The following is a 26915-nucleotide window of genomic DNA, read 5'->3' as shown; positions in this document are numbered from 1 at the left end:
ACCGCTCTCTGTTTTCCATTTAGACAGAGATTTTTCTAGTCTAAAAAAGAGAGCGAGAGATCTGAAGTGAAACAGGACAGAACTTGCACGCTTTGGACAGCTATGCTTCTCCTGGGCTAAGAAAGACTGAAGCCTGGAATAGAGCTGGGCTGGAAACTACTGATATAAGGGAAAATAATGAAAAAGGTCAAGGTTGGGGCAATAATGCAGAAGACAGCTGAAAGCATTTATTGTGTGTTTTAAACCCAACTCAGCCTCATCAGATATTCATGGGGTTCTATACATGATGTCAGGGGTACTCTATTAAATATTTAAGTTGTTGAACTCTTCAAGCACCTGCTCTTTATTCCCTAACGTTGGTCATTAGATTTCTTTGGAATGACCATGATGCGTTCTGGTGCAAACGGGCATCAGGAGACTCTGCAGCTACACCAGTAGAGGTAAACTCAAGGCTTCAGTTCACCAGACCTGTGGATTTTTCTAACTCATCGCTATCCTACACCAAGATCCCAGATTACGCATGCACAGAAATAAAGCGTCTTTCTCCTGCGGGTTGAATTGTGCCACGAAAACCAATGTCAGGATGATTCTTATTTTAGCTGTTACGGCGCTTACAAATCATTTATGACCGCTAGGTAATAGGATCTTGTTAGTCGTCGTCAGGTGATAGATGACACGGAAAGCGTGGTCTTTTCCGGGCCAAGTGGATCAAGCAGAGCTGTCACCCACGTTAAAGCAGCGAGCGGCCCTGCTTGGTGCATAATTTGACACAGCGGCCTGTCCTTTGAAGCGGACAATAAATAGTCTCACAACAGCTAATCACATTATGTACCATTTGTCCTGCTTAAGTGAGATGTTACAACACCTTCTCCACAATCTGAGACGTGGCTGCTGCTGCTGTTGCTGCACACACGCCAACATGTGCAGACCTCCTGCAGAGCCGCTTTGGGTGTCTACCTCTGCGCTGCGAGGCGCTTGCGTATACCACAGAGCCTCCCAGGACCACCGTGGATACTTAAAGTCTCCATTGTCCAAACATAGTGGGGGGGTTTCCTGCTTGTCTGATTTGATAAGAAATTATGTCATATTAATTAATCTCACATATCAAACATGCTCCTTTAAGAAAATGTAACTTATAAAATTTACTTCTGTTTTAAATATTTTGATCAGGTGACCAGAGCGCACTTTTGGAAATCGCCTGCAGCGGAAAGCAGAGGGTACCAATATACTTTCTGGGTGTTTCAGTTTTCACCTTTCTCAGGAATGCTGTGGACGTGAAAAGCTCCACCGGATTTCAGTTTTGCGAGGACTGGTTCAGAGGGACGAAAGAGTTAACCGGGGGGAGGGCGCCTGCACGGGGGCGTTTGGTATAAAACCACCTCAAGAGCGCACAACAAGTACAGCGTGTGTCGGTAGTGTGATTCGGTTTCTCTCCACCAGCGACCTACGACTCGTTAAGACGCACGCGAGCCTGAGTCTTCCGTTTCTGCGGGGCCCGCGGGATGGATGCGCGCTGTTTATGAAGCAGACACAACTCCGTTGAGAAGTTTGAACAGTGAAGAGCTACTTTTTAAACTACCTGCACTTTGCTTTATTCCCTCCAAAGTTAGGGCTCACCGGAGAATGCGCCGGTTAACGCGGAGCGCGCACATGACGAGAAATGCGTAAAGCGGCTGAGGTGGAAGTTGGGGAAACTGAAGCATGAGGCTCAGCGTGTGGGGGAGACACGGGGCTGCAAGTTTCCCGAGCTCGGAGAAAGGAAAGCGTTAATGCTGCACGCTGGATCGGCCCTGCAGGATTCGCTGCACCGCACTGATTGGCACATCAGCGTTGGCTCACCGCGTTTGTCTTCAGATCAAACTTTGTGAACCTTCAGTGAGAGGGACAACCTTCACGCAGGACAATACAAACATCTGCAGAGAAAAAACACTGGATCCAAACTAAAAACTCTTTCTCTCTCTCTCTCAACTATTTTTGCTGCCCCACCTCCGCTCCGTTTCCCTTCATTCTTTGTTATTTTTTTATTTTTATTTTTTTGCAATTGTGATTCCCGAAGTGGCTTCGAAGTGGTGTTGCGGCTCCTCGTCCCCGGCGGATCCGGAGATTGGAGTCTCTGCACCGGGAGGAGGCGGAGTCGGAGCTCCGACCACACCGCGGGCTCCAAAGAGCGGTCGCGTCAAGAGGATGGTGCGACTGGCGGCGGAACTGCTCTTGCTCCTGGGACTTCTTCTCCTTACCTTGCACATCACGGTGCTGCGGAGCAATCCGCTTCCCCAAGGGAATGTAACTGTGAGCCTGGATCAGAGCACAGCGCTTACAGAGGTGAGTGGGGGAAATCTGTGAGTAGCCTCGTTGCTGTTTTTTTGTTTTGTTTTGTTTAGTTTTTCCATAAGGAGACATCTTCAGGGAAATTTGACACTAAATTTGGGAAATCTGAGGGGTGTCCACTCGCAGATGGTTCTGATCAAATGTTCATATGATTATGCAGCCCAGGTAAAACAAACCTTCATTACCTGGGGGGGTTGTCCTGTGAGTGAATGGAGATTGACATACGCACGGGATGTCCCCCGGGGATCTGTGGTGAGCCAGCCGAGGGGTAGAAGATGAGGCAGGGTCAGAGATCAGTGCCCCACACCAGACACACCTCCCTGTTGTCGGGGATTTAAATGCTAGCTGCAGGCACTCCTCTGTCATCACAGGCTCATCACTGTCATCCAGGCCAACACTTGATAAGGCAGAGGGGTCAGAGCTGAAGCCCTAAAGGTGCCCACTTCCTGCCCAGGGTGTGTTTGCAGGACAAGTCATGACATTTACCCGCTTCAGGTCAAACCTTAAACTTCACTTTTTAAATCTGGTGTAATCTAGTGTAAGCAAGACTGTAAAGTTTGGAAATCTCAAGACACTATGGTCAAAAGACAGTTTTGCTAAAAGCTTATGGTCCACTTTAGAAGGCGTCCCAACAAAAGTTCACTGGAGGAGACATTTGTCAACACGACAGCACTTAAGGCAGGTTTAATGGTTTTAACTGCCCATTTTAACATAAAGCATAAAGCGCACAGTCTCCAGCAGAGCCCCAAATCCTGACCTGCGGGTTAAGACGGGTCTGGGATCAACAGGCTTTTTTAGAGAGTGTTAAGCATCCTTCAGCTGCTTTTTGATGTATATTTAGCATGCTACTGAAATACTTTGTTCTTCTCCTGGTGATAAATGGGTATTTATGCCTACTGGAATGGTATCCCTGTGTAAATGCTTTAATGGGGCTTAGGGGAAATGAATGGAAAGAATTTTTACTTCACCAGATCACTGCCATCGTTGTGACACCTGCGTATATGCCAAACAAGCCCGTGTTGTGTGGGATATAAGGCCATGCAAAGCTGAGGAAATATTCCAGGAATTTATTGAATATTTGTCACATGGCCAAATGCTGGATCGGATGAGGAGTAGCAGGGAGTTTCTCCAGCTGAATCGCAGTAAAAATAAATAAATAAACTTCATTCATGCCAACTTATATCCCAGCTTCAGGATCCCGTTTGACATTCGTCCAGATTTACAAGGGAGAAGAAGCCAGACGAGCCTTGAGGTTTCTTTTTTGTAAATTTTCTTTGCTCACGAACGCTGCGACTAACTGCAGATACGCTTCACTGACCCTCCACTGAAGACCGTGATGTCATCTTTCAGCCGTGCTTGTCACAGCCCAAGGGGTGTATTGTCATCCCGAGGTGTCATATTTAAAGTGCCATTCACAGAAGAACAATTGTCAGGATGCAGCTCCATGCACCTGAAGTGGAAAGAGAAAACTCTTTTGTCTGAGGCTTATTATCATCGCTGGAGCAGGAAGGCCTCTGTGGCTGCGGGAAATCAGTTAAATTTAAAAATGAAAATGCATGCAGTCAGATTTTATGAAATTGTGCTTTTCTTTTCAAGAGGTCCTCCATGGCTTGTATCTTCACCGTTTCTTCATGTAAGCAAACATTTGGGTACGCCATGTGACTAGGGAAAGGATGATTTTCTCTTCCACCTACAGAAGCGTAGTGTTGAAAAGCATCTGGCACAATGTGGACGGCCTTCATTTCCTGCCAGCTTCCCAGGGGGAAGGACCCCTGAGTTGCTCCCAATTGAAAATAGAGTCATGCCCCTTTAAGCAGCCCTCACAAAGTGAAAAAGGGGGAAGCGGGACAAGAAGAAGAGATACTGTGAGGATGTAAAGGGGGTGGCTTGTGTGTGCAAGTGTTCATTAATGGCTTTTTTTGGGGTGGGGTGGTGGTGGGGGCATCCTGGGAGGCCCCCCAGACGAACCAAAGACTTGTGTGTGACTTTTGATCTTCAAATTAAAGCATTTTACTTTGTCGAGGCGGATCTCAGATGAGTGATCGGGAACACTGCTGATTTTTTTAACATTCAAATGAGTTTTTTCTGTGTACTGTTACTGTATGAGAGCAAAGTTAGACGTAGAAAAAAAGCACATTCTTGGAGTGGCAAGTAGGGAAAAAAAACATAAAATCAATAATTTGGGGGTGTAACATTTCATGACTTGTCCTTCAACACTGCCGAGCTCATAACACGGAAATCTAGAGCGACAAAAAGCAGCTTATATTGGTGACCGATGATGTCAGAATGCTGTTCAATGCTCAATGGCAGTCAGAAAACCATCATCTCTGCTCGTGGCACCAAGGAAAGCGAGAAGCCGGCTGTTCAAAGGCAAAAGGAAAGCATGAAACAACATGAATTATTAAGTCAAGCTGACGGCTGCAACTTTGTGAGGACGGCCAGAAAAAGTAAATGTTTCTTTGGTCTTTGGTGGCAGAGAGAGAAACGATAAGACCAAGTGATTTGTAAATAACAGAGATGTTGAAGTGAAGTATCTACAGGCTGGGAATTCCACGTTTTTAACTTCTGTATGTGATCCTAGCTCAGTTTTTAATCTACTGCAGGTCTACCACATGTACAGAGACACAATTTGCCATCACAGCAAAGCAAAAGCTCTCCTTCCATTTTCTGTGACATTTGAGCAACAATCTTTAAATGATCTAGTCTGGAAACTATCTTTAAGATGGCTCTTACTGCAAATGGATACAGTGGAAAATTTACTGAATACAATTTGATAGTAAATGACTGCTTTTATTTTTAGTGCAGCACAATAGTTCACATTTATTTCAGTTTGAAATGGAAAAAAATGGAAAAAAGTTCTGTAATATAGTGCTTCCCCCCCCCCCCTTGTTTGCAATATAATTAATGTTTAAGCCATAGATTAGGTGGAATTAGTGCTGATAAACTACCAATATTTGCCTATTAGCTGCCAAACTGTGTTTACAATCGAGTTGCAGCTCAGCAAGCTTCAACACTGAGCAGCAGTGACTCCAGCATAATGGAGAACATGTTAAAGCTTGACTGTAAAGTATTCATATTTGTGTCAAGACTAAATAATAAGTCTGTAAATACCCATAATATGAAACAACAGAAGATTCTGATATGACTAGATGGCATAATTGAGGAATAATCTCTTTGTAAACACTGCGACTGGGTTTTCATGGTTAAAAAAAAAGATTTCTACCTCCATGCTTTCTTTTGCAAGACAAACACGTGGGGAAAAGTCATTTTTGTGCTTTGATTAATCGTCTTAGAGTCTTTGGATAAGTTTCCATAAACGATGAGTTGTAGGGAAACGGCAAAAAAGTAACTTTTCGTAGCATTTGTATAAAAAAAAGAGGTGGCCTCCCAGATAAGATCAACCACACCTGTTTAATTTGTTTACAGATGTGTGCTTGCATTTACACAGTGGACTGAAGCTGTGAGTGTTGCATTCAGGGCTGCCCCCCCTCGTTCCCTCCTCCTCCTCCTCCTCCCTCAGCGGGGCTCAATTACAGCCACTGAAATCTGAAGACTGGGAACTTGAAAGGCAGGGTTATCACATGGGCATCTCAAAGTCCAAGTACTTGTGATACATCCAAAGAGAGCCCTGTGATGTTCGCATAAAGGGTCGATAGCCGACGCTGCTGGAATGATGTTTTCCAGTACTGAGCTCTCTGCCGTAATTGGCTGGTTGTGAAGACATCTGTGGTTTTTAGCTGGAATCTCCTTTTTCAGAATGTCAAATTTTACAATTATGGACATAAATTGTCATTAAAACCTTGTCGTCATATGTAAGTTATAACCTTTTTTTTGTGTGTGTGGTTCAAAGCAACAATTTAGATGCATCTGCTCTTCTTTCTCAAAGTTATGGCCAGCGGTATAATCGTTGTAATTAAAGCAATCGCTCAAATTAAGAGATGGGATTTGAACGTTTTAAAATTCTTTGAAATCCATTATCACATTATCTCCATCTGGTTTTGAACTAAGGAACGCAGTGCTCAGTGGATGTGGAAGTCTTTCTGTGCAGCCGCCTCGCTTGAATACAAGTTACATTTATAATCCTTCCTCCCTTGCTGTGCCGTTCCATTTACAGCGCCTATATTGCCCCGGAGTGCACCTTGGCTGGACACAAACAGCTCCACTGGGGGCTTTTATACCCACCACAATGTGGCTGAACTGACACTTTGTCTGTGACTGGCCACCGCAACCGTACAGCGCCGCTGCCATATTCTCAGGCTTCAGCCTGGCCACAAAAACACTAGGCAGGAAGAAACGGGACGTGAAAAAAGAAAACAAGGAGCGTGATTGATGGCTTTTTTTGATCTTATTTTCTGCCACCCCACAACGGGGATGATTGCCGACTGCTTACGGCTGTCCAATTGCTCCTTCTGTGCATACCTGATAGGGGACAAACGCCTCAAGTGTCCTTCTGGGATGAATTTACAACACTCCTGTCAGTGCACCAAATGTTTTTCTGCCTACAAGATGGCAGATGTAATTATTTTTGCAATGTTTGCTTAGGTTTCTCTGTGTAGCCCCAAAGCAGGAAAACCATAGGTCCTACATGGCTCTTTTCTCCCAGCCACCATCAGCACATGCTATATATGTCTACGTTATATTTCTATGGTAAAGCAGAAGTATACTCTGTCAGTTAAAAATGGAAAAATATACAGTCTAGCTGTGACATTGGCTCTGAATGCAAGTTCTTGACAGATTATATTTTGGTTTAAGCAGGCAGACACACAGAATGTTTATCCCAGTGGCTCCTTCTTTCTGGGCTCCCAGTAGTCCACTGTCTGCAGGATTTATGACAGAGGTCATGGTTGAGTGAACCTCTGTCAACACGAGAGATCAATCTTAATGTTGCTGAATGTGCAAACCCTGGATTTCTTACATATAGGGCTACTTAGTTTTTACAGCCAAACCAAACCAATTCGATTTTTTAAAGAAGTGATGACAAATTAACATTGCCCTCCTTTCTGTCTTCAACAGAACAACATAAATGCAAAAAGCAGCTCCTCAGCCCAGCTGGCCCCTCAAGACCGACGGTCTGGTCCAGAACACCGACTGGCCCATCGGCCTGCAACCCTCCCCTGGGCACAGGGCGGCAGCGTACACAAGGACGGCCCCGGCGCTTTCCTCCTAGATCTGCACAACTTCCCCGACCTCTCCAAAGCTGACATCAACGGACAGAATCCCAACATTCAGGTAAACGCACGTGTTTCCCCATCTGCCAGCATGCTTTGCCGCTTTTTGCCGCTTAAGACAAGACTACTCAAGCACACAGGACAGAAAGATCAAACAGGAAGGAGGAGGATAGTTTGGCGCACGTCGTTAACCCCCTTCTGTCGCCTTTCCTCCTTCCTTTTGCCCCCCTTGTCCCTTTTCACACTTCCTGGCTCGCAGCAAAGCTGAAGAGACACGGTGAAGTCTCACGTCGATCATAATGACAGCTGAAAAGCAGATGCTAACCGGCAATGCTTCACTGCTAACCCGTGTGATGGGAGACAGACAGCAGCTTATGTAAATGTGCGGCAGACCCTTGCCCATAAGTCCCTCAGTGATGCAGATGGTCGAGTAACCGCTGCCATGTTTAAATCATTCTCCTGTCTAATCTAGCAAGGGGGTCTTTCCATTTCTGAGGGCATCGCTGCCAGATCTGAGCACGAACAAAGTGTATTAACATGTCAAGATGTGGGAAGAGAGCAGAGCAACCAATTGAGCAAGGGCGTGAGCTATGGGAGAAGGGGGGGTCGGGTGGGGGGCTGTCTTTGATCCTGAGATTCATCTGGCTTTCATGGTCTGGAGGAGGCTGAATCGCCCTTTGAACTTTGTGTTTAGGTGGAGAGAGCCCGAGAGGTGGGAGGGTGACTGCGGGGCAGGGGTAGAGTTCCCCCCTCATCTGGGAGGCACATGTGTGAGGACAGAAAACAGGGAGTGGGTAACTCTGTGTGTCGGGGTACCAGGAAGTGCCACCATCGATAGTTCAATTCTTCAATTCTTACTGACTTTGAGTCGACTTCTCTTAATGCAGGTGACCATTGAAGTGGTGGATGGACTAGAGGGCCATGAACCAGAGAAAGGCCTCCGAAAGGAAACCAAGCCCAACTGGGCTTCGCCAAACTGGAGAAACTGGTGGCCTCACACTTCGTCGTCGTCCTCCTCCTCCTCGTCTTCCTCCACTCATCAAACAGAGGAGAATGAGCGCTCTTATGGGAGCAACACAGAGGACAGCAACTTCCTCAGGCCACCGGCAGATTGGGACAGGAGGGGAAGCAAAGCTCAAACGGAATATGGTGAGGATTACAGTGTGTGTGTGTTTACAGGGAAATTTACGCACGCTGCACAATATTTGGCCGCGTCTTATTCGAGCACCAGTCCTCGGCGTTTCAACACATGGCTGTCGTCTGACGTGGAATCTGTAATTTGCAGATTTGCTGATTTAAGCTGTCACCATAATAAGTGCAGTCATCCCAGGCGAGCCTTTGGGAGCCCTTGATTGAAGCCTTTAACACTCTTTTATGAGATGGATTCCTCTGTGTTGTGGAGCTCGCTATGTGACACGGTTTGAACGCCTCGCTACATCAAAGTTCGGGCGCAGGAGCCGGGCCAGAGGCGCCGTTAAAGTCGCCACACCGTCCTCGCAAGACTCTCCCAAAGTAACCCCACAGATAAATCTGCCGGTGAAGGATTTACGCTCGCTGTCAGGCAGTATGCGTCCGGCCCGTGTTGTAGCATGCCCAAACCAACGTGGTTGAACAGGAATGCGTGTGCTGTGGAAAATCTCATTTTATTCACTTGCACTACAGTGATTAGGCTGCCAGAGATATAATGTTTTTTGTTTTTTTGTAAAACCAAAGCCCGCGATTAATGTTTCTGGCTTATCGCTGTGGTCAGATCTCATTCGTCGGTCATTTCATACCACACAAATGGACGAGGGAATATTTTATCATCATTACTGTCTCGGCTTTAAACTTTATAAGCATAATTGTGGACAGGCAGTGAGGATCATCCACTCAATCGTCTCATCTGTGGTCTCAGCACAGGTTATTATCTATTTTTTTCCTTGATTTCTGGTTAGTGTTGGCACCCAGCTCTGTAATATGCTTTAAAAGGGGAGAAAGGGCAGCAGTAGAAGAAGCCTATCTGGCCTGTATTCATACAAAAAAAGCTCATAATGAGGGGCAGATGGCAGCGGGGGGCCTATAGGAAGGTTGGAACCACCAGAAATACTTCCACCTCAAAATGCCCACATTATGTGCATAACGGTGATGGGCTCAATGATAATTGAACTTAAACAATAATTTCTTCCCATTTCACTTCCCATTTTCAAACTAATATATCACAGACAGAGCAGCTCAGTGGCATCCGGTGCTTTTGTGCCTGGGATGCTTAGGTAGCAAAGAAAACGTTGATTTTTAAATTGTCTCCTGGATGCACAGAAGCTTTTTATGGAATTTCCAAAATGCTTTAACTGGCTCACTGAAATTGCACATTGACACAATAATTTTGCATCAGCACAGAGAGCACGTGCATGTGGATAGATGAGCGTATGTTGTATGTGCTTTGAGGAGCACACTATAGAGCGAACCCCCTCACTTGCCCGTATCCAAAACTGTGCAGGCTAGACTGATGTAAGTTCAGCATATGGCCTGCAACAGGGCTGAGGATGTTTCTTTCTTTCTCTCTGATCCAAGACTACATGGATGGAGAGGGGGACTGGAGTAGCTGGTCAGCGTGCAGTGTCACTTGTGGAAACGGAAACCAGAAGAGAACGAGGTCATGCGGTTATGCCTGCACAGCCACCGAGTCCAGAACTTGCGACATGCCTAACTGCCCAGGTAAAATCTTATCAATAGCAGACAAAAACCCACATCACTAAATACATTATTCATAGTAAGGACACATGGTATGTATGTCCATGTGTTGATTTAGTGGTCTTTCATCTTTTGATCCAGCTTTCACTGTACTTTCATCTCTCTGAAGGTATTGAAGATGCCTTCAGGACGGCAGCTACTGAAGTGAGCCTGTTAGCTGGAACAGATGAGTTCAATGCCACAGAGCTCTTTGGAGTTGGTAAGATTTTTGCCTCCTCATGTGTTACTCCACACTATCCTTCATTCAGATGTTCTTACTCTATCAAAGGTATTTTTCTTCCATCTGGCAGCAGTGCTCCTGCACACTCTCAGCATTCCTCATGCTCATGCTGTGCTCCATTACTGTGCAACAGGACAGGAAGAGCACAGCATGCAGCTGCCCACTCCCTCTTTGCTTTCTGTTCTTACTAAACTCAGCGAGCACACCTTGATTTTAAACATCTCACTTCTGGTTTCATCCTCTGCAGTTGGAAAGTGTTAGAAATTGTGTCCTGATTTCTTCCAGACACAGACAGTTGTGAGCGCTGGATGAACTGCAAGAGTGATTTCTTGAAGAAATACATGACCAAGGTGGCAAACGACCTTCCCAGCTGCCCTTGCTCTTACCCAACCGAGGTGGCTTACAGCACGGCGGACGTATACGACGCCCCCACGCGCAGAAATTTCCGCTGGAAAGACGCCAGCGGTCCCAAAGAGAAGCTGGAGATCTACAAGCCGACGGCTCGTTACTGCATCCGCTCCATGCTGACCCTTGAATCCACCACGCTGGCTGCGCAGCACTGCTGCTACGACGACAACATGAAGCTCATCACCCGCGGCAAAGGAGCCGGCACACCCAATCTAATCAGCACCGAGTTCTCTGCCGACCTTCACTACAAGGTGGACATCCTGCCTTGGATCATCTGCAAAGGTGACTGGAGCCGCTACAACCAGGCAAGGCCACCAAACAATGGGCAGACGTGTCCAGAAAACCCTCAGGATGAGGACTATTACAAACAGTTTGAAGAGGCAAGGGAATTCTAGCCCGCAAAAACACTGCCCATATATCCAGCTAAACCTCAGAAATGGCGCTGAAACCCTTTTTAATTCTGTTTTAGGTCAATTAACACATGAACTTTTAGGCTCTGAGGACAGACATACTGCTCTTATTGAACCACAAAGAATTCTAACAGAGTCAGAACCTGTTTTTTCTCACAAGGAACTTCTCTCAACATCATCACAACCAGGCGTGAAAGTCTTTTTTATCTGATTATTTTTTTATTTGGTTTTTACACTTTTAATAAATGAAAATGAAATTTTGTCAGTAATTATGTTGCCAATTGTAACTCGAGATTTGGTTACTAAAGGGAGGACTGACTTCATATTCTTAAAAGGGAAAACTGTCATTGTAGAACTGTTATTGTTATCGTGCCCGTGTCGATTGTGTGCGTGTGTGGCTCGTTCGGATCGGAGAGACCTGTGGTAATAGAATAACGACACCTCCCTCAGGAATGTGTTACCCAGTTTCCCTTAACTTTGTCATTCACAGTTATCCAGGTTTTTTTGTACGCTTGATTGTTTATTTAGCATGCACACGTTTTCATTTTCATTCATTTACCCCCCCGTAATTTAACTGTGTGTCTCTGAGGCAGATCTTCATTGTAAAAAAAAAAAAGCCTGCATTATTTTTGTAAAGTATTTATTAAGTCGTAGCTGAGTTTAAGTCGAGCGTCTGTGGCCAAAGTTGAGATTCCTCTCTGGCTCATGCTTCGCCATCAGGGTGCGTATCCATGTCTCAAGTTAGGGTTAAATAGAGCAGAAAGAATGTGTGAACTGTACGCGACAATGTTTCTTTTTTTGTTATTTTGAGATATAAATCTATAAATAAATTTTTTTAAAGCCAGTGAATGTGTAAGATGATAGAAAATTGAAATTTCAAGCCATATCACACAGTCCTAACAGTTCTCCCTTGGCATCAGCGGGAAAAGAAAAAGCATCTTTAGCCGATCACAAGACTTTAATTAGTTCTATCCAGTGTGGCTGTCGGGACAGGCTTTTTGATGGGATTGTGATATTTCTTCAGAGGGCGAGGAGAATGCAAATTCTTTGTCTTTGGCATGTATCCTCACATTCCTGGGTAATTTCTCAGTGTACACACGCACACAGACACACACACTCGGTGCTGCATCTCTGCAGCTGAGACCCCTGACCGTTGCCTTTCCACTGAATGCTGCAGTCATTGTCACACAGTGAAAGCCATTCATGGTGCCCTCATTCCTGCAGTTTTGTGTGCAGCACAGCTGGCTGGGTGTAGGGCTTGTCTTTATAATGCAGCAGGCCCCAGCACGTTCCACACCCCTCAGGCACAACTCGCAAACGCCTAGTTTTTTTTCTTCTCCCACTATTCGTAGAAATTTTCTCCGCACGCCTTTTTCGTCTTGTTTTTCCTCAAACACGATGCTTTATCAGCAGCCCACCTTCAAATACTCGCTGCAAATTACATTCCATTAAAATGTAGATATTCTTCCCCTGTTCTCCTGTCCTCCTCCTGAGCGGTTTAAGGCTAAGATTACAGTAACCTGCATGGATCGTTATCTTTAGCAGCAGGTCTAGTGAACAGGCCACGAAGATCAAAGCGGGGTGTTCGTCTTTATTTTGAACCATTAGTGCCAAGCTCAAATTGATGACATACCTCCAACCCCACCTTAACCCAGTATCTCTTCTCCAGACAGGCTCCACGTGTCTCCAGAGCAGGCGATTACTCGTACACCCGACTCATTTTTCATCTCTCGTTTTGTCTCCCCTCCCCCGCGAACACAAGGCACAATTTTGGCCCGCGTAGCAGATTGAGTGTTGTGAGAGTAACTGGCATGAAAATGTATAAACTGTGCTGACCGTAGGGTGTCAGCGAGGCCTCGCTTTTGTGTTACTATTTCCACGAGTCTACTCTGGTATGTTTCAAAGGACGCAAAGCACCATATTAGTGGTATATTGTCAAGGATCCGAAAGGGCTCATTAAGCATCACCAAGATATGATTGTTGGGATTTTGTCTCTATTTTTGTTATGAGAAGGAAATCACGTCCAATGTACTTAAACAATTTTAGACCAAGTTTGACAGGGTCGGCTCTGGGAGTTCTCAGCGAACTGCGGGAGTAAAAAACAAAACAAAAAAGAAAGAAAGAAGAAAGCAGTGGAAACTTGGATGTGTTCACGTAGTACATCAAGATAAGCTTTAGGTGTTCTGCTGTGGGTTTTTTCCTAGAAATGGTTCACATTAAGACAAGTTCAGGTGGTTTGTTTGCCATGCTTTGGGAGTTAAAGAGCCCGGTTATATGGTGGCAATTGGGCATCTCTTTGTTTTGTGGTGTGGTGCAGATGTGGTGGGGCCATTTTTAGCCTCTCTCTTTCTCTCTCTCACTTTCCTTCACTCGCCGCCTTAGCTCTGCTACTTTATGGGTGGTGTAGCACAATGCAGGAAGTGTCTGGGCCACAATACCACAGGGCTCTAATTGCACGGCAAACTTAATTAAAAGGTTAGTCTTTCGTCTTCTAATCTGGAATAGCTGACCTGGATCAGGCGTTTGCTTATCTAGCAGCCACCTTCCCTCCACCTCCCAACCCCAACCTTCGCCAGCAATGCTCCGCTTGTAACACAGGACGGGCCGTTGGCACTCTGCCCGTCACAGGCTCTCATCTGTGGCACAGCGACACAGGAGGGAGTGGGTCATGGGGGCATAGGGGCGTAAGTGCCTGCTCGTACAGCTGAACAAACAGGTCGAGCAGATATGGAACTTCTGAGAACGGTGCCTTGCTCAACCCCTGCTGCGATGACATTGCTGAGAGGGCATGATCCTCGGCTATAGCATCTGAGGCAGAACGATGACAGAGCAACTTCATGAACACACATTTTGTGACACCTGCTCTTGTCTCATTCCCTCTATAGGTCAAAAGTAAATCCACATGCACGTGTCCATCCCACAGACACCTTCTACAAAACATACATGGAGTACGGTCTTCCAGTTACAGAGATGACACTGGAAGTGCCTTAAAGACATACAAGCTCTGTACTGGCAAAGTCTGGTCCACTTGAAGATCTGCTGGTTTTAACTGTGCACTGATCACAACTTTGCAGAACTGATTTTTTAAGAGATGCACAATTTAAACAAACAAAAAAAATGATATGAGACAATAAATACATTTTAAAAAAAACAGCAAACGTAGAGTATTTGAAAAGACAGTTCATTTTAAATCAATCGGATCTTAACAAAGAAATAATAATAATGCAAGTACCACACACAACATCTTTGAAATCAATATAGGAAACAAGGGAAATAAAAGCTGTGAGGTCTCAGTGAGTAAAACTATTGCAGAACTATTGAAACCGTGGCTCGTTTCTAAGGGAGCCACGTGCACTGCCTGGTTTCAACCCCCTCTGTGAATACGTGTTGATGTTAGACACTGGCACAAAGTAGCAAAAGCGGTGTCGACGGGATGGTGTCCCTGAGGTGGTGAAGGAGGGGAGTCAGCATGAGCACGGAAGCTGCAAGGCCATGACTCACTGTGACAGCACCGCTTGGCATGTGAGGACAGCAAGCCAGACAGGCAAGGCTGCTGCCTTTGATCTTTATTTGCTCCACCGTCTGTTTTGCATTTAAGAGCCTTGCTGAGCGCGAGGCACTGGATACACCTTGAATGGCTCAGGATCACGGTCCACTTTTTAAAGACCCAGGATCCTTTTTCAAAGCTAAGGGGATTCAGGACGAAGAGGGATGATGTTTGAAGGCGAAGGTTTGGAGCTGAATGGGGCAGAGGGTCTCCCGGCAACACAGATTAGCTTTGATGAAAAGGGGGGCGCTCTGTAATAACACATGATCGAGCTGACGGACAATGTTGGGAGGGTGGGTGAGGGGAAAGGTAACACGTGTCCATTTGGATGGACTCTCGAGATGAAACCCAGGGTGAGGCAAGTGTGGAATAAAAACAAACACGCACAGCACCTCCCAAAGCAACCTCGCCATCCAACTCCTGCATATTATTCCACTTCACCAACATCTAATGACTGTAACCTGTTCCATGTGATTGGAAAACTGGCTGGGAAGCATTCCACAAGCAGGCACGGTGCACTGACAGGGAGGCATTTCAGCCTTCAAAAAACAAATATATATTTATCTTCTTGAGCAGCTCTATTGCACATTCCTCCTAGACACTACAGTGACCACAATCCAGAGCGAGGGCTAGCACTTTGACGAACCCTGCCCCGGAGCCTGATACAAATCACATAAATAGCTTCTCTCTCCAATCAGAGGCTCGAAATGTTTATTTATGAGGGATCAAAACAATACAACTTAAGAAGAAAACACATTTTGAGAAACATTTAAAATGGAAAATTTCAATGCCTTCACCAACACAGATTTCTTTTCTTCTTCTACTTTTTCTTTCCTCCTCCTGCAGATTTTCTGTTCCCATTTCAGTTACTTTCCAGCATGTAATTTATTCTCAGACTATACATTTTTGGGAGTCCACACTTTAGATTATATTTATTCTGTCTGCGAGGGCTTACACAAACTGCTCTCCAAATAGCAGTGAGCGTCTTATTTCGGAAAAAAGGTACGGCTGGGAGAATACGCCTCATGCCATGGAGTTTAAAAGGACTCAAAGACAGACGCGGATACGTAGCAACATACATTTTATTTTACCTTCTGAGCACTTTAGAAAGCGGTGCACGTATGATTTACATAGCTTATACCATTTTATATTAGTTGCATTTTTTCAAGTAAACAATAAACAAGCTATACCGTGGTTTCGCTGGGACTGAAAGTCTGAGCAAAGAAAAAAAGAAAAGAAGCAAAACCAGAGAAACCAAATATCCCAACAAAAGTTTCAATTCAGACAATTATTCTTTTCAAGTACAATTCTCGACAGCACCATTTCATGGGCTTGATGCATACATTAGTTTTTAACTGTACTTTGTTTTAGCAAGAAAATACACGTCTCTGTCACTGGGACTGTACAAATATAAACTGCGATTTCTATATGATGACTAACAGTCCTGTTTGGCGCTTGGGTCAAATGTTGCTGCCTGAGCACTATATATAGATATATATGTATATATAAGCATCACTCTGGAAGTGCATAGCTTCCTGCTTCTTGAGCATTTCTGCACATCAGAGAAAAGAAAGTGGCTTATTGTGGATTTTGCACATGCAGTATCTAAGTATTCACATTTAAAAAACAAAAATAAAGCAAAGCAAAGTCTATGGCTGAAACGGTTAGAAAGTTCATCAAAGATGCACATGATGCTACATTAAACAATACGCTGGAGGATTAATAAGAGCATGTGTGTACGAGTATGTGTGGAAGTTGTACGTGGAAAACTAAGTAGGCTTTGTGTCACCGTCCAACCCTTGCAGCTTTAATTCTTAATTCCTGATAACCTCGAGTCGCAGGCATTCCACTCGGTGCAATCTGACATCTTTTTAACATTGAAAAGTATTTGAAAAACGCAACAAGGTTTTGCATTTGAAATTCCTAAAAGTTTGAAAATAGTCACATCTGTTCAGTAATATAAAATAATATGAATATCCACCCTGTTTTGCCAAAAAAAACAAAATTATAGCTTATATACAAAAGGAAAGAAGCCACTTTTAGTTGAAAAACAGTAACGAAGAAAAGAACATAAAACGGCGCATCAAGGCAATGGTGCATCAAGTCTAGTCCAGGTGACACTGGAGAGCTCGGGGATAAATTGGCATAGAGTACATGCTGGAGGCAGACAGTGGCAAAGGGAAGTCCTGTAAGTGCACTAAGTAGAAGCCAACACTCCTCCCTCCTTCCTGGACACCTGTTTAAACAGCGAAACCTTATTACTTCTGGCATCACAAAGGCCATGGGGAGGTGAGGGTGGTGTGTGTGTGTGTGTGTGTGTGTGTGTGTGTGTGTGTGTGTGTGTGTGTGTGTGTATTTGAGGGTGGATGGAAGAGTTTATATTGGAGTATTGCTGAAGAAGCCCAGAAGGAAGGAAAACACGCTTCACTCCACTACACCCGTCAGCCGACACACCCCTCCCTCGATGGCCAAAGACTGTCCAGGAACTGTCCCAGGTGGCAATCTGGATATGTGTGTCTGCAGGCAGCAAAAGAAAACATTCACACAATGAGAAAAAGAAAAAGGCAGATCTATATGGAGAAAAAGAAATGCTGATAGGATTTTGATTTCTTAGATTCCTGTACAATCATCAAAGTTCAGTTCAATTGGCACCAAAGAACAACATAAGCTTTATCAGGGCACTTTACAAACTAAGGTCTTCTAATACCGATTTCAGAGAAAAGCCCAACAATTTCCTCTGAGCCAGTATTTGGTGAGAGTGGCTTAGCACCGAGCTTAACTACTGCATCCCACTCAGTGAACTCCAAATCCAACACCAGCACCCAAACCCATTACGCCTGATGCTGCACAGCTCCCGGAGATTAGCGGCACAACCAAACCACACAACCACAATGAAGTTTTTAACTGCTTGGTGGGTAAACAGAAATGTTGAGAAAGTATCTACGTAAGAAGCTACTTTTGGATCATTCAAGGGGTCCCTACAGCAGATAGCTCTGCGTGTTTGATGTGACCGATCTTTACGCTGGATGCCCTTCCTGACACAATCCCACAAGGAATTCGTGTCTCCTCCTGGGATCAAACCAAGGATCTTTCCCTTTTTAGGCAAATGTGTAAACCGCTACATGAAAGGACACATCTAAGTAGAAGCTAGAAAAAATAAATACAATGCAATCAGAGGGAGCAAAAACACACACTACTACTGTGCCATCATGCATTTTTACCTTTGAAGTCCAAAGGTGCCAAGTCGGTGTTTGCAGAGACACAGAGTAAACGGAGAAAGAGAACAAACTGCTGGTGTTTTCTTTTTTGAGTTTCTTTTCTTTCGTTTGAGCAAACACTGAAAAGGAGTAAGAAGAGGAGGGAAGGGGCAAACACAGCTGTGAAGACGGGAGTGATACTTCCACTGGGGGATCAAAGGTGACCGACACTCCCTGCGCCAATAATGGCTGTCATGCTCCTTCCTCTCTTCCCACAGAGGGTAACGCTGGCTCTAGCCTTAGGGGAATAATACAGCCACTTATTTACCGGGGCACTGAACTGGCCTGACATCTCTCTTTCAGTTCCAGGACTCTACTGGTCTTTTTCTGTGTAGCCAGCGACTATGGCCCAGAGCACCCTGAGGGCAACTGTCACTTCAATGGGACAACAGCCAGACAAGGCCACGCACACATGGTAACACTCTGAGGGGCCCATTCTGCCTCCAGTACACGTTTCTGGACTCATCTTCTTCCCTTCATTTTCTGAGGACAAGGTTAAGGAAAGCCCTAATTTAAATGGTTTTGAGTGAAGGTCTGTAGTGAGTTATAATAAACTAATGTTGACAAGCTAAATGTTTTCCTTCAGATGTTTGCATGCCAAGGAGAAAAAAACACGTCTTTACCTCACTGACTATACAGCTCAAACTGTGTGCAGTTACCTGCTAGCTTTCTCAATGCATATATCCGTGCTTGTGTCTGACAATGATCTTGTGCCCTGCTCCCACTCCGATTCAAATTCGTGCCACATGTTAAGATCTTAATTTTGCTTTTAGCTGACAGAAAGGACAGCGCGACTTAGTCAGCAGGAAGAGTCAAAGGCTCAGTAAACCAAACAAGTGAGTAATGACAGCACTGCAGGGCCAAGAGCACTGCATGTGTTTTACATGAACTGGGACAAAGTAGCGAGGATGCTTCAGGCTCAGAAATCACACAACAGATGTCCCGACACTTTGGTGGCACAAGTCGGACAAATAACGCTGCAGCCTTATGTGCAAACAATAAAAAGCTCACTCATATTTAAAAGGTCTCTCTCTATCTGGAGGAATAATCAAAAACTAAAAAGGTATAAATATTCGTTTTTAAAAAGGGAGGTATGAATGAAAAAAATACACTACAACCTGTGAAGTGTGGAGAAACAACTGCAAACAGAAATACTGTAAATAAACAACCGTTCCACCTCGATGTTTGGTTAAATGCTTAACGGTTTATGGGCTGGTACTTCAATTGCTCATTAATGCAAATACCTAATCAGCCAATCACATGGCATGCAGACATGGTCAAGGCGACCTGCTGAAATTCAAATTGAGCAGCAGAATGTTGACGAATGCAGAATGCAACGTGGTTTAAGTGACTTTGAATGTGCCATGTTTGCTGGTGCCAGACAGCCTGGCCTGCATTTCAGAAACTGCTGATGTGCTTGGATTTTCCCACATAGTTATCTCTAGGGTTGTCAGAGAATGGTCTGAAAAAGAGAAAACATCGTGTGAGCAGCAGTTCTTTGGGTAAAAAGGTCTCGTCGATGTCAGAAGCGAATAGTCAAACTGCTTCAAGCTGACCTAAGGCAACTGTAACTCAAATAACCACAACCAATGTATGCAGAAGAGCATCTTTGACTGCTGAACCTTGAAGCAGATGGGCTATAACAGCACAAGACCACACTCGATGTCAATGCAATTAGCTAGGAACAGGAAACCAGGGCTAGAGATCACATGGGCTCACAAAAATGGAACAATAGAAGACTGAAAAAATGCTCTCTGATGAAAAATGTCCGGCATCTCGTTGAATCTACGCCACGAGGCCCTTTTGCCTTCAGACTTTTCATTGGCAAAAGTAGCCAATGAAGTGGACGGTGAGTGTATACAGGCCTTTTCCAAACTTAGTGACTACCATCAGTTGAAAAAATACTCCTTATCACCTTGATAATAACTTATTTTAGTCTGCAGCAGTAATTTGACTCACAAGAACAAAAACAATACATTCTTTTAGCTATTATGCTCATTAATACAAATGCTAAGACTCAAACCTTGTCGCTGTGCTAGTCAATATCAGTGACCAATTCACTTCACAGCAACCGGTGATAACCAGTTTAATTAAAAACAGGAGCTTGTAACTGTGATTGTAACACCATCTGTTGGCGATCCCCAACATAACTTGTCTTCCAGTTTAGTTTGCAATGATTCCTTGATGCAAAACCCAGGCTTGCAAAAAGCAGCACAAGCTAAATATAAAAGCCAGACAGGTTAAAAGTAAAGCAATGAGATGTAGAATTATGTGACAGCGGGGCAGGACAGACAGAAAGAAAATGACAGCATGCAAACCTACAGTGAGCCTCTTGTCAGTTCGTTACCCTGTGACTAAAGTGACCACATGACAGGACTACGACTGAGTTAAAATATCACATGAAAAACACATTTCCATTGTATCTGTCAGAGAAAAACAACATTCTTTGGAGATATGAATGTGTTTAGGAGTGAGGAGAAGCCACTCATTAACACCACAGCATAGACCAAAGGGTAAATTTAGCTCTATGACTACGCTGTTGTTTTTCTCTTGTGGTTTCCACATTCTTTGAAAATATAAAAATAAATAACAAAAACAATCATATGCTATTTATTCTCCCTGCAAAATGGATAATAAAAACAGCATGTAACATAAGAAAAGACGTCTGTCGTGTAATACACAAAGCAGACAATAACCATAAGGCCTGAGTTGCACGCCATTTGATTGTGTCTGGCCTTAAAAATCTTTATAGTGGTAATGATGTCCACAAGGAGGAAACCGAGCCATATTCGCTGTGTTGTGGATCCTTTACTTCTCTTTCATCTGTCCAATCATGACAATCATCATATAACAATGGTCCGTTTCAGAAGTACCGCCACTGGCTTGTCCGTGCAGTTTTGTGTGTTTCTGTAAAACACAGCTTGATGTTCTGATGTCTATCCAATGCAAACAAAGGTGAGTGTTTGAATAAAACCAGATGCTCTCACTCTTCTGCACCGCTGCCATTTCACAGTCTAACGTCTAAAAGATTAGGACGCAGACTCGACTTTCCTTAGAAACAACATCTGACTGAGAAGAAAGAAAAACCGGAGCAGAGTTTCCAGCAGTGTCAAAAAACCTGGCCTGAGATTTTTTTTGACTGGCCTGCAGCAATTCAATCTAGATATTGATCGGTCATAAAAAATACATGCATTTAAATCTCACTAAAACACTGTAAAAGAATAGAAATCCAACCTGACCTCTGGCCTAAATACTCCTGCTCAGCTCTTTCATGTTCTTATCATGGAAAAGCAGCGGTAGATGGACTCTGGGTGGTTTGAAATGCCCAGCGAATAGGAATGGGAGGAATGTCTGCTGAACAGCAGCTGAGCCAGTGTATGGCTGTGACTCTTTATGCTTAGAAAACAGGCAACCAAATGCACAGAAAATTGGCTTAAACTCAGAAATGTTAGGCCAGCCGACTAAAATCAAATCAAAATATGACTCCATACAACTGATTTTCTTTATAACAGATTTACAGCAACACAGTCAGCCAAATCTTCACTAGAGGCACTCATTCCCTGTTACTTGCTCTGCTCCTGGTGCTAAAGAGCAAGATTTAGACTCTAAGACTAAGGCTTTGCATTATACTTGCTTCCCCTAGCCAATTTTATTTGAAAATGCCATTACTATGCAGATAACACCCTACTGTATTTATCTATGAAGTCAAATGCTACAAATACATTAGTTAAAGTACGGGCAACTCTTAAAGGCATAAAGACCTGAATGATGTTTAATTTTCTGCTTTCAAATTCAGACAAAAGTTATCAGACTTGGCCTTCTAACCTGGTTCTTAATTCTTGATAGCTTGACCTTAGCCTTCCATATTAGTGTGAGGCGCTTTGGAGCATTTTTGATGAGGATATATCCTATAACAGTCCCATTAAACAAATACACTGGACTGCCTTCCTCCATCTGCTCTCTACTGCTAAAATTAGAAACATCCTGTTCGGTCCGAAGGTTTAAAATTCTAAACTGGACTACTGTAATGCATTATTAAGCAAAAGTACTCAGCAGGACGTGAAAAGGAAATCATATTTCTCCCATATTAGCTTCTCTCAATTGGCTCCTTGATAAATCCAAAATACTATTAAAATTAAAAATTTTCTTCTTACAAAGTAAGACCTAAACTGAACTGAATACTCCCTCTCAAGATGACTTATGTCCCCCAAACTCATAGCCTATTCTCTTCTGCTTCCTGCCTGTTAGCCAGAATCATCACAGGTCTGCCGTAAAGACACGCAGGTGGCACTTCCTGTGCCTCCATACTCTAGAGACCACAGGAGACACGACTGGAGCCCGGCAGCATTAAAGTGCTCCTCTTTGGCTCTGTTCTCAGTAGGCATAAAGGACAGGATTGCCACATTGCTCTGGTATGCAGATGGTCAGGCACAGAGACACATCATAACTTCAGTTTCACAACAACAAGCTACTCAGTCTCTGTTAGAGCCGTGTGAGATTTGGTGGAGCAGCTGTCTTCTTGGCTGCACTCTCCAATATCACTGTATCACCAATCGCCCCACAAGAGGAAGTGGATACCCTCCCCCAAGAGACCCAGAAACCACTACTGACAGATGATATTTCTGGATCTCCACCCACTGAGCACAAGCACTTTACAAAGAACATTTTTGCATGCATATCTCAATGGAGTGATGCTTGGTGACTTCACCACAGTAGATTTTAAAGCTACTTGAGTGCTTCTTTGGGACCCAGACCCTAGACGTTTCTGCTGTTTAGATTAAAGGGTAGCCTACAAATGCTCTTCCCGAGCACACTGCACTACTTCGAACTCTGTCAACACAGCAGCTTGAGCCAAAGGGGCAAAAAGAAAATGTGTGGAACAGTAAAAGACCACCACATTTGAATCCTGCTTTCATGACGCTAGCTGTCTTGGGAATCAAATTCTTCTCTATTATCTGGTTAATATCAAAACATATTGTGCTTCAGTAGTCACGTGATGATTTAATGCCTCCTACCTGTCACTGACATTAAAAAAATAGCAGCAGATGGATTTTGATGTTGTACTTTATTTATGGCTGAATCATTCACAAATGATTATGGAACTGACATTTTGCTGTAGCAGCAGTAAACCCACCCCACATGTTAACTTTATGTGAGTGTGTGGGGCGGAGGGAGAGCGGGTGGAGGACTGCAAATTGAACATAACAAAGCAAACAAAACAGAGTTACAAACAGGGACTTTATGTTCACTGTCCTCTGCTTACCTCTCTCTATTGGCACTGCCATGACAGGACAGCGTGCAAGCTCACATTCCATCCCAGAGCCCCATGCACAGAGCACATCTGACAAATATGCAGATTGATACTGATATCCCCAGTGGCGCATGACTTTCTGTAAACTTTATGGTACTTTAAGACCAGGTAGTGGCCACAGAGAGAGGGTGATGAGAGAGGCAGACCACGAGAGAGAGAAATAAAGGGAAAGAAAGAGAGAGAGAGAGGGTGGAAAAGACGGGTGAGTGAGGTGGAGCCAGGGGACACAGGACAAACACTTTGAAATCTGAACCAGACTTCAACAACAGTGCCCTCTCTTCATACAGAGTGACAAAGATACATTAGCCAAACAAATCAGTGCGAGCTGAGACTCCACTTAGAGCCAGGAGACCAGGCCACTGGCCCCTACTGCTTAAGAAACCACAGCATTTATGTAAAACAATATCTTAAAAAGGCTCAGAGATGCCTTTTTTAAATATCATTCTATGACAGCAGACATAAAAGTGACATTTATTACCCAGTATACCATACCAATACACAATGCACCCCACCGCAAAAAAAAGAAAAGAAAAAGTTTTTTGTTTTTCATAAGAAATTAAATAAAAAGTGCTCGGCTAAAATACAAAAATATGCTTCATTTCATTCACTCAACTCATAAAGCACTGGACCCTCTTGAGGGAGGAGGGTGGACCCATGTGGCTCCTGTTTGGTGAACGTGGGCAAAAGTTCCCGTCACAATGCACAGGACCGAAGCATATTCCACAAACTACCAAAAAATCTTTGAACTGAAAGCTAAAAAAGGAGACAAGCTATTTAAAGCCAGCCTTTGGCATTGGTCAAAGATGCAACCATTGTAAGCTCACTTTAAGACTGTATTTAATTATAATATGTTTCAGTTTAGTTGGTTGGCTAATTCAAATCTCACCTTTGCTTTGCTATCTTGAGCAGACATGTAGCCAACACACATGCTTTCTGTGGTGTGACTCCACAGGAACTCCACTGTAAATAAAGACAGATACAGGTTACAAACACCAAGTCTTCATACACAAATATCCATACACAGATTTAGCAGCCGGAGCAAAGGTTTGATAGAAACAGGAAACCATACAGAACGAAAGGTTCGATTTCCTAAAGCGAACAGAAATGAGTAATCCTGCCGAAGAAGAACATCAGGCGGGTGAGCCGGTGGACTTAGCACCGAACATGCCCATTACAATGAAAATATATGACTGGCAGTTGTGACATAATTGCATAGAATAGCAGAACTTGAGAGGTGAAATGTAAACTCAATTACTGCACCAAAAGGATGTGGTCGACATGATGTTTATTCATGTAAATCAACAGCAATCTGTGGTAGGTGACACAGCACAAAAGCTGCGCTACGTACACAACATCAAAACGGGGTCTGCACATCATTCAGTGTCAACTGAAAATATTTTATTATCCATGCAGACTTAATGTTTTATGTTGCACTCCATGATTTGGAGTTAAAACAAAAGATTTATGAAAACATAAAGAGCCCAAACTTTGAACTGGACACAATGAGCACTGAGGTCAACTCCATAATAGTAGAAATCCAGAAAGTAGGATCATTCTCCTAAGCTCTGGGCAGAGAAACCAAATCTATCAATACAATCAGTTGGCAGTATTCAGAAGGCCTCCACTTCTCTGAAGATTAGTGGTTGATTCCATAGTGGGAGGTCTCTGCTTAAATCTGAGATGAAGGGTGTGAAACCAAAGCCTGATTGTGCAAGTTAAAACACAGACCACCTGCCAGGAAAGCCACAGTGCCTTCTCTTCTGTCTTAACATCTCACTAATAAATCAAGGAGTCACCCTATGTCTGTGCTTTCTTCACATTTCTCAACAACACTTCATCCTAACCACTTCACTCTTGGTGGGTGCACTACAAGGAACCCAAAGAATTGCAGTGTCGAGTTTGAAGTCTGGATCAAAGTTGTCTTTTTCTTGTTTTTGTACTTTCATAACTACTGCAGTCATGTGCGGCATTTAGGGAACAGCTGTAAATTAAATTCCAGCTGCCAATCAAAAAAATGTAACGTAAATTTCTGTAATGATGCCGTCGCAGGCACGGAGGAGATGGACTGGACACCAGTGTTACTACCGTCTGCTTGGATTTAAAGTTTTTATATATGGCTCACGAACCATCTGATGCTGGCAGCTGCCACGAAAAGAGACGACTTTTGTCTGTTTATCCATTTTATTACCAACCTGTCAATTTAACCAGCCAAGTCTTGAAATTATTAACATCTTACCCAGTATACCCTGAAAATTTTGAGACGGCTGAGCCTCCACACATCTGCAACATCGCAAGACAATTACTCCCCCCAAAACACGATCTTCACTGGCCAGAATGGGTGAACCTGGACACAGAGGAAAAACAATACATTTAAGATGATTGAAAATGGCATATGTGTTTAAAAAAAGGAAAAGAAAGGTTCTCGTTAATCAATAATGTCTCATACTTTTTTCGTTTTCCAACCCTAAAACATAAAACCAAGCATAGCATGACATAATTAGGCAATACACAACCTTTGATGTACGAGCAACAAAACTTTCCAATCCAATTCTCTCCCTTTATATCCAAATTATACAAATTGAAATAATTACATCAGTTTTATCAGGATTTAACCCAGAAATAGTGAATAACAGGTAGTGTCATTTTAACTCTACATACTGTATGTACTGTTATAACACAAGGCTTCATTTTAAGATCTAAATAATGCTCAAATATGTTTCAGCTGACTTTAATAACACATAAAGAAAGGGCCGTTCTTGCTCCCTGACTAAATTCCAGGAGAGACAAACTTCAATGAGGTGTTGTATATACAGAAAAACTTGGACGCGGCCATTAGCCTAGCGCAATAAAAGAAGAAAGGGCTCGGTTTGGAAAAAAACAATCTATAAACAGCTATAGCATGACTTGAAATGTCTCAACACAGCAATGAGCAAAGGAAAACAGGACTATTTGGTGCAACTGATATAAATATTGTTGTGTCTGCATACCATTGTTCTTTTGTTGCATTTCACTCAGATTTTGGTTCCATGTCGTAATGTTCCCTTCACTCTATAAAACACTGTGTGTGTGTGTGTGTGTGTGTGTGTGTGTGTGTGTGTCTGTGTTTGTGTAGCTTGGACAGCGTTCACACACAAGAACAGATATTTGTTCTACATTTTCAAAAAGGCAAAATATTCCATCAAAAACTCCATTATTTAGCCTGCAGCAAGAATTTAACAATAAATAAACAGAAATGAACATTTTTGAAATATCACCCCATTCGATATGTACTTGGCAGGTGTGTCTATGGCACTACAATCTTTTATTAGCATTAAACAAAAATATTTTTTTGAAGTGTTTAAAAGTGTTTTATTCTGTAGACCAGCGGACCGGTACCGGTCCAGGGCCTGGGGGTTGGGGACCGCTGCTATAGACTGAATCACCTGACATTGCCGTGTTCTATCTACGGTTTTGTGTAAAGGTTTTGAGCCACCATCATGTTTTAAATATGGCTGTAAAACACAAAACTCACTCTCCCTTTTCTGACACTTCATACA

The 26915-nt window shown here is 43.6% G+C and overlaps 2 protein-coding genes across 2 annotated transcripts in view; one reads left to right on the top strand and one right to left on the bottom strand.

The window, feature by feature from the left end:
* Positions 1–1831: 1831 nt before the first annotated feature.
* ism1 (isthmin 1) lies at positions 1832–12046 on the top strand. Its single transcript, XM_085369444.1, has 6 exons — positions 1832–2322; positions 7342–7557; positions 8384–8645; positions 10047–10190; positions 10336–10425; positions 10732–12046. The coding sequence occupies exons 1-6, from the start codon at positions 2185–2187 to the stop codon at positions 11247–11249; spliced, it is 1368 nt and encodes a 455-aa protein (XP_085225570.1). The 5' UTR covers positions 1832–2184; the 3' UTR covers positions 11250–12046.
* Positions 12047–16078: 4032 nt separating this feature from the next.
* The window catches only part of tasp1 (taspase, threonine aspartase, 1), a 34302-nt gene continuing 23465 nt past the window's right edge, over positions 16079–26915 (bottom strand). The window contains exons 12-14 of the mRNA XM_085369443.1: positions 25616–25723; positions 24266–24339; positions 16079–17328 (exon numbers count right to left, since the gene is read on the bottom strand). Of these exons, the coding sequence (XP_085225569.1) occupies positions 17236–17328; positions 24266–24339; positions 25616–25723 (275 nt within the window). The 3' untranslated portion in view covers positions 16079–17235. The remainder of the gene's footprint in view (positions 17329–24265; positions 24340–25615; positions 25724–26915) is intronic.

This window comes from Diplotaxodon limnothrissa, linkage group LG13 (assembly GCF_057381915.1).
Source record: "Diplotaxodon limnothrissa isolate DT_005_m linkage group LG13, D_limnothrissa_male_GT1.1, whole genome shotgun sequence".
NCBI lineage: Eukaryota > Metazoa > Chordata > Actinopteri > Cichliformes > Cichlidae > Diplotaxodon > Diplotaxodon limnothrissa.
The sequence above is the reverse complement of the archived record's forward strand: the minus strand, read 5'-3'. Positions and strand labels throughout refer to the sequence as shown.